Genomic DNA, 8,713 nt, shown 5'->3' on the forward strand with positions numbered 1-8,713 from the left:
GGGGGGGGATGTCTCTCCATTGTTTGGAATCATACTAAACACAATAAAAGATAATTGAGATTGCTAAGAGGTCAATCATCTCAGCCCGAGGACATCACTGCAGGATCGTAGGCCTAGCCATCTTGAGCTCCTTCATAAATGTGTGAGAATAACCAACAGAACCTGACTCTTGGCTGCTCGCTTGCAGGGCGTGAAGGGCCAGGTGCCCTTCAAGCTCAGAAGGTCCTGGTTGTGGTGGGAATTTTTTGCCTGTTGATCATATAAGATTGACCATTTTCCTCGTGTCAGTGTATATCATGCGTTGTCATACAGCTTTAGAGTCATGGAGTTATACAGCATGCAAACAAGCCCTTCGGTCCAACCAGTCCATGCCGAACATAATCCCAAACTAAATTAGTCCCACCTGCCTGCTCCTGGCCCATATGCCTCCAAACCTTTCCTATTAATGTACTTATCCAAATGTCTTTTAAATGTAGTAATTGTACCCATATCCACCACTTCTTCAGGAAGTTCATTCCATATGCGAACAACCCTCTGTGTAATTAATTTGCCCCTTATGTCTTTCTTAAATCTCTCTCTTCTCACCTTAAAAATGTGCCCTCTCCTCTTGAAATCCCCCATTCTAGGGAAAAGACAACTGCTATTAACTCTATCTATACCTTTCATTATTTTATAAACTTCTATCGGGTCGCCTGTCAATCTCCTGCCCTCCAGTGAAAAAGTTCCACCTTATCCAGCCTTTCTTTATCACTCAAACTTTCCGTACCTGGCAACATCCTGGGAAATCTCTTCTGAGCACTCTCCAGCTTAATAATATCCTTCCTATAACTGGGCAACCAGAATTCCAGAAAATGTCTCACCAATGTCCTGTACAACCTCAACGTGACTTCCCAATTCCTATTCTCAAAGGACTGAGAAATGAAGGCAAGCATGCCAAATGTCTTTTTAACCACCCTGTCTTTATGTGACGCTAATTTCAAAGAATTATGTACCTGCACCCCTAGGTCCCTCTGTTCTACAACACTACACAAGGCCCTACCACGAATTGTATAAGCCCTACCAAAACGTTGTACGAAAATACAATACCTCAAATTTATCCAAATTGAACTCCACCTGCCATTTTTCAGCTCATTGACCCATTTGATCATGATCCCTTTGTAAGCTTAGAAAACCTTCTTCACTGTCTACAATGCCACCAATTTTGTTGTCATCCACAAACTTACTAACCATGCCTTCTGTATTCTCATTCAAATCATTTATATAAATGACAAACAAAAGAGGACTCAGAACCAATCCCTGCAGAACCCTGCTGGTGACAGGCCTCCAGTCCGAAAAGCAACCCTCCATCACCACTCTCTGCCTCCTGCCTATGTATCCAGTTGGCAAGCTCACCCTGAATCCCATATGTCCTGACTGTGTGAGAAAAGACAACACAAGCACGAGCGAAAATTAACTCCCACTTCCACAATCAATGCCAGATGTAAACTGCATAATGGATGACTCCATCCATTTTGTCAGGATTGTTGGAATTATATTATTAGAGAAATTTAACTTCAACAAAACCTTGAACTTCTTTCACTTGGTTAATGATTTCATTGCACCCATGAGGTGACTGAAAACCATTTAGCTTTCTCCTTTGTTAAATAAATGTAGGACATATTTTTCACTAAATTTATGAGCAAATCTTTAAAATGTACTAACATACTTTCTTAAAATAGTGTTGTCGAAGCAATATCAGAAGACAGCTGGATAAAAACGTCAGATTTCATCAGATTGTTGCATACATGATAATCTTGCATACAGGTGGGATATTTGTTGATTATTAAAATTACTCAGTGTTGTTATTTGCTTGTTTGCTGTTATTAAGATTTTACTGCATTGATTTCTTTGTTCTTTGAAACATTCTTCGACTCAGATTTGTCTAAATGCCTTTAGATCCTTATCTATATTTATGTTTCCCATATTTTAACAATTTGCTTCTTCAAATCAAATTGCTCTAACTATTTACTTCTTAATGCACGAGTTACCATTTGTTTCTGAATATCATAGAATTTTACAGTACAGGAAGCCATTCGAGCCATTGTGTCTGTACTGGCTCCTGAAAGAGCTACCTAGCTAGTCCCATTCTCCAGCCCTATTTCCATAGCCTCTAAATTCACCGCTTTCAAACATATATCCAGCCTTCTTTTAAAACCTCCTGTGGAATCTGCCTTCATCACTCTCCTAGACAATGCATTCCAGATCCTAACAATCCTCTGAGTAAAAAAGTTTCTCCTCATCTCACTCCTAGTTCTCTTGCTGACAGTCTTGAAATTGTGACCATTAGTTACTGACATGCCAACTAGTGGAAACAGAATTTCCTTCTTTATCCTGTCAAAATTGTTTATAATTTGTTCAACACTTCAGTAAGGTCAGCCCTTGATCTTCTCTGCTCCAAGGAGAATTAGCCCAATTTCTCTAATCTTTCCTTGTAGCTAAAATCCCTCATTCCCGGTATAATTCTAGCAAATCTCCTTTGAACTCTGTCCAGGGCTTTAACATCCTTCCTCAAATAAGGTGTCCAGAATTAAATAAAACCAAGCCAGGTAAAGAATGCAGTTTCCTTCACTCAAGGGCATTAGTGAATCGGATGGGTTTTGCCTGACAGTTGATTCATGGTCATCATTAGACTGTTTTTAGTTGAATCCAAATTTTATCATCTACTATAGTGTGTTCCAAACCCACACCATTCTTAGGGTCTCTGGTGTAATAGCCGACTGTTAATACCACTAGGCCAATACCTCCCCGTATTGTGTCTCCATATGTAAAGCCAAAATGTCATGAAATTCAGGGTAGGACTTAATCTGCCCAAATTCATAGATAAAGCCATTCCAAAATTGATTTGCAAATGGTTATACCCCATATTTTGCAGACATCAATAAAGCTTTGGAAAATCCAGACAACATGAATTCCCAAACCAGGATATAATTCTGTTCACTTACCTTGAATGAAGAAGCTGCTTCTTGACATTATAGTTGTCCAAACCTCAGCTTCTCCTATATTTTAACTATAATTATATATTTATTCATCGTAAAAATATTTAGATACATTGGCATTAACTCAATTTCCCTCAACATGAAGTGAACAGGGAATAAAGTGAAGGGAGTAGGTGTAGCAGCCAAACAATAAGTAAATAAATAAATAAGTAACACACATTAGCTATGATTTAAATTTCTGAACTTGTTTTCTCGCTGAGGTGGAGGGCCCAGAAAATCTGTTAATGTCCCCATGATCAACTGACATCATCCTTCTATTCCCACCCTATACCTGGAACCTCAACATCTCTGCTATGCCTCATGTGTACAGGCTATACATATTTGTACATACACATTACTGGCCATTTGATGTGAATTCAAAACTCCAGTGTAATCAGCCCATCTGATGTCACCCACTCCCCGGTATCTCTCCAGACTCTCCAATGTATCTTTGGCCAGCCACCAAGTGTGTCTACAGAGCCTCAATATTACCAATCCACAAGCCAGCCATCAACTGCGTTTCAAGCTCCCAGTGTACCCAAACCTATGGTAAACACATTTGTTTTCCTGACTCTCAGGCTGTGCTAGAAAGGCATTTATCTGTTGATTCCATTTGTTCTTGCCTGTCTTCAACTGCTATGTTTCATGAAGTCTGCAGTATAATTTGGAAATGCCAAAAGTTCAGTTTGTTTATTTGCTTTCTCCAATTTCTTCCCTGTTCTGTAAGTGTTGACTCTTGCTAAGGTTCTATATATTACGTACATAACTGATGCACAACCTAAGTGGCTGTTCTTTGACAAGGGCATTGGCAGAATCTTTTTCAGGTTATGCAACACAGCCAAGTCATTGTTGGTATCATATCATATCTACATATACATTTTTCCTCTGCTGAGGCCACACAAACTTTGGAAAAAATGATGGCAATCATGAGGACAAGTAGCATCATTGCCATTGGTGCCAGAAGTGTCTCTATTGTCCAAGGATTGTCTGAAAAGAAAGGGCCCCTGGGATCTGCCAGAAGGCTACCATTATTTACCTCAAATTCTCCCAGATGTTGAAGTGCCCCAACATTAATACAATTACAGTGAAGGTGCAAAAGGGCCTTATTTTCTCTCTAAACTGGCTGAATTTGATTCTGGCTGTGTGAAACCCTGCAGCTCCCAGTGTTGGCAAGACAACATGGCAGTGGAAAGTTGACAGACACAGTATTCACCACTTTCTCATGCCATTTTACCAGCCTTCCCACTCCCAGCACAATCCCAACATGTTGGTAGAATCCAGCCCTCGATTTGCAAGCCACTATAAATGTTAATTTGATGAAATAAAGCTACCTAGATGTAGAAAATAAAATATTTGTTTCTTAACATTTAGTAATTCATGTAATTGCACATCTGTTCAATATTGAACGATACCACGCAAGTTATTCGCCTGTTGCCAAAGACTTGCTGATCAGGCTTTCCAGCATTGGGAAGAACTCCAGTGAAAGCTACCTCAACCCCATCAGAACGTATGATACGGTATGTTGGCTGTAAATCCAACCATAGGAGAGGAGAGAAATTACAAATTGTTGTGATTTTAAACTAACTAAAGTTACGTACATATTAAATCATTTACTTTTATAGGTCTGAGCATTATGTACTGTTCATAAAATGCACTCTATCCAAGTGAAGATTTCAGTGCAATATTAAAATGTACACAATTGTTAAAATTACTCTTTCAAATATTTTAAGTGACTCAGTAATGTTATGATTTCTATTTTGCATTATTAAGTTTAGCAGGTTGTACAAAGGCCTGGCTTTCTAAATAAACACTGGATTCTTCATTGATTAAACTAAGAAATGAAGATAATAAGTTAATGAATAGAATTGTTATCTTTAGTCAGTAATATGGAAAGTCTTTTAAATTATTTAAATACTATGTTTGCAAATATCAATTGCTTAGTTTTAGCAAAATTAAACAAAAATACACTATAAAATTGATGTTTTTAGCAGCTGTTCACCTTTCTGAATTTTACCATATTTCTTCCATATGTCAAGAATTTATGCAGAAACAAAGCTCCTATTTGTGTGAGTGGCAAGGACTCCTGGAATCATTTTCTTTGTGTGGAAATTGCATATGTTTAACCAAAGTTTAACATGTTCCATAATTGAAGTAGCATTAATGATGGAATGTGACCATTAATTAAAATATAGAGTAATACCTTAATTGCTTCTCCTTTCTTTTTTGAGTTAAGTCAGGAGTAAAGTAAGGTTTAAAAGGTAGATCAATAGGATGTTGAGTAAGGTTTTACAAATTTCTTACTTCTAGCTTGCCATCCAGGAAATTACATTTATGAGATTTAATACAGATTTTTATACATGAGATGTTCATCACAATTTAATTCTGAAATAGAAAAGAGGCTTATTTATAACATGTGATTATTTATGTGATACTATCTGTATTTCTAGAACCCAGTGAAAGAGCTATTAAGTAGTGCAGCTGGAGTGACTGGCATCATTATTACTGTGGCTTTCATTCTGATGGTGACTTCTTCCACGTGGGTTATTGTGAAGTCATTTTATGAGGTGTTTTGGTTCACTCATCATCTCTTCATTATATTCTTTATTGGTCTCATCGTTCATGGGTTTGGGTAAGTGTAGTTTTTATTTGTTAGCTTACAATATTCATGCAGTATTGAAATGACAAATGTAAGCATTTCTGGCAATGAAGTTTTACGTGGGCAACAGACAAAACAGGTGGCATTAGCATTGTGAACATATGAGAAAAGTATGAGTCCATTTACATTCTAATTATACATTTAAGCAATTAAAATTAAGTGTTTATAGTTATAAAAGTTGCAAGGATATTTATTGTGTTCTGAATCACGTTTTGATGAATGAATCTTTAACAACAAAATACATGCTGTAAATTTAAGCTGTAAATCCTTATTTATGATATATGAAGAATACGTAGGGAGAAATGAGAGTACGTGGTGAAAACCTGATCAAGGTTTATTTTAAATTATGAAGAAATTGATGCGGTGAAGAAAGTGTAAAATGTGAAAGGGCTGAGTTAATTATCAACAAAATCTCATTCTGAATGTCAGTTTAGAAAATGTAATCTGTTCCGCACCTATAGTAAATTCTAAACACATTCCTTTATAAACCTAATTATAATTTGTTATTAATAGCGCACATAGGTGGACGTCTCTTTTACAGTGGTTAGTTTGGAGAAAGCTCATAATGAAATACTGTATTCCATTCCTAATAGTCAAACATTCCATAGACATTGGTATATAGGTCAAACTTTAAAGCCTTAAAAATCCCTCCAAACGCAGAGATTGATTTACACTAAGAATTTCTCTGACCACCAATCAGGCAGGAGGTAACTGGCTTACATAAATGGAGGTTGTAGTTGAATTGTCACTTACTCTGCAACATGCAGTGGAACAGGCAAAGAGGGTAAGGTCTGTGAAGATAAAGGAGAAGTTGGCTCTCCCTAGAAGGCTCTACCTACAGTAGTCTCTCAAATTATTCTTTTCAGCCTGTTTGGTGCATGGTACAATCCATTTAGGAATGTTACATGGCCACATATATGAAATTTTAATACAAACACTGCTTATACACTGTCTTCTTTTTCCCATGCAGGGTACTGTCTAGGTTGCTGCATGGTTACGCATGCATGCAGCTTAGAGAGAACCACGCTTGCAAAATGTCTTCTGGGAAAGTCCGTCCTATTATGGGAAAACCCATGAGCAGTGCCTGAGGAGGCTACATTTCACAAAGTTGTGTCACCTTCCCCATGATGATCTAAAAGAATCATAGAATCCCTACAGTGTGGAAACAGGTCCTTCAGCCCAACAAGTCCACATTGAACCTTGGAGCATCCCACCCAGACCCATCCCACATAACCCACCTAATCTACACACCCCTGAACACTACAGGCAATTTAGCATGGCCAATTCACCTAACCTGTACATCTTTGGACTGTGGGAGGAAACCAGAGCACCTGGAGGAAACCCACGCAGACACGGGGAGAATGTGCAAACTCCACACAGACAGTCGTCCGAGGGTGGAATTGAACCTGGGTCCCTGGTGCTGTGAGGCAGCAGTGCTAACCACTGAGCCACTGTGCTGCCCCAATACCTCATACTCAGGCAAGAACAGACGTCCCAGTCACTATTGCCTTTTTTCCTATGCCACAGGACTCTTCCAGGTAGGCACAAGTGTCATGCGTAAAAGCATTAAGGAGACCACAGAAATATTATCTGAAAGAAAAGGGGATTCCTCCCTGAAGTGTTACAGTTCTTCTTTCTGACATATTAATGACCTGAACTTAATTATGCAGGTTACAATTTCAAAGTTAGTAGATGACAAAATGCTTAGAAATGTAGTATTAGTGAGGAAGGTAACCACAGATTTCTGGAGGACACATGTGGTATGGTGATATGGGTAGATAAAACTTAATGCAGAAAAGTGTGGTGCGATGCATTTAATAGAAATGATCAGCACCTACTGTAAAAAAGTAAACACACCATTTTAAAGGGGATGCAGGAATAGGGTGACCTAGCACTTAAATTTTAGACAAAGATGAGAAGGTTGTTAAACTGCAGACAGTATACTCGGTTAAATAGAGACATACAGTACAAAATCAAGGAAGTAATGCAATCTGATTTATAAATCACTGGTTAGACCCCAGCAGTAACATAGATTTGGTCTTTATTAGGTTGCATTTTCAGATTGGCAGAGAAAGGAATTCTGAGAAGACTTTCGCAATTGAGTGTGCTTTTGCTCAACAGGGTCTTTAGCTGGAAGCCAGCCTGACTGATGGTTTAGGACTGAATAAGGTGGGCAACACAGCACCAGAGGCTGTAGCCCAGGAGCAAATAGGCATTCTATTTCTGGTAGAGAACTTGAGACAGGTAGAGTGAGGAGGGTCATTCCAGGAAGTGGTGTTATCCTCAAGCAGATCTGGGGCTATTTTACTGATATCAGCTAATGTATGGCCTCTTAAGTGATATAGGCAAATTGATGGCACCATTTTGTACAATAAGTGGTATATGCACTGTGGGAATTGGATTAGGGCAACCAAAATTCAATTGACAAAGGCAAAGCTCACAGACAGAGGAGACAATTATTCAGCAGTCACGACGAGATTTGAATCCAGCCCTGGAAATGAAGAGTCTAACCCAGTGTCCTGAGTGAGTGGGTTTAACCCAAGCAGACTGCAATTTTAATTTTAAACAGGCTAGGGTCTAATTTTTTTTAAAAATCCATAAATATACTTTGTTCTTTAAAATTATCTATAAATACACAGGTTCTAAATCAGTTATATGTTTTGTTTTGCAGAGAGAAAAAACAAACAAAATATTAGAATTTTGATATTTCTCACAGCTAGGATCTGAAATGCACTTCCTCAGACTGTAGTGGAGATAGGTTGAATTGAGACAATCAAGAGGGACTTTGATAGTTGTCTGAAAAGGAAGAATATGCAAGGCCACAGTGGGAGAAGATAGAGGAGCGGCACTAGGTGAAAAAATAATCATGAGACAAATTTTTGTTTTGTAACAATTTTGTGATCTGATCAAGGTGGAACAGAGTGTCTGTATTGCTGAGATGAAGTATTCCTGCTTCTCATGATTGATAAGCACAACAGTCCTCACTTCCTTTTAACTGTTGAACAACCTGGAATCCAGAAGACATGATCAGTTTATGTTAAAC

The 8,713-nt window shown here is 38.2% G+C and overlaps 1 protein-coding gene across 1 annotated transcript in view; it reads left to right on the forward strand.

The window, feature by feature from the left end:
* The window catches only part of LOC109932166 (NADPH oxidase 3-like), a 49,976-nt gene that overhangs the window by 2,728 nt on the left and 38,535 nt on the right, over positions 1-8,713 (forward strand). Inside the window, exons 4-6 of the mRNA XM_020531411.2 lie at positions 1,719-1,803; positions 4,386-4,531; positions 5,462-5,643. Coding sequence (XP_020387000.1) covers positions 1,719-1,803; positions 4,386-4,531; positions 5,462-5,643 — 413 coding nt within the window. The remainder of the gene's footprint in view (positions 1-1,718; positions 1,804-4,385; positions 4,532-5,461; positions 5,644-8,713) is intronic.

The sequence above is a fragment of the Rhincodon typus genome, chromosome 9, assembly GCF_021869965.1.
Source record: "Rhincodon typus isolate 14 chromosome 9, sRhiTyp1.1, whole genome shotgun sequence".
Classification (NCBI taxonomy): Eukaryota; Metazoa; Chordata; class Chondrichthyes; order Orectolobiformes; family Rhincodontidae; genus Rhincodon; species Rhincodon typus.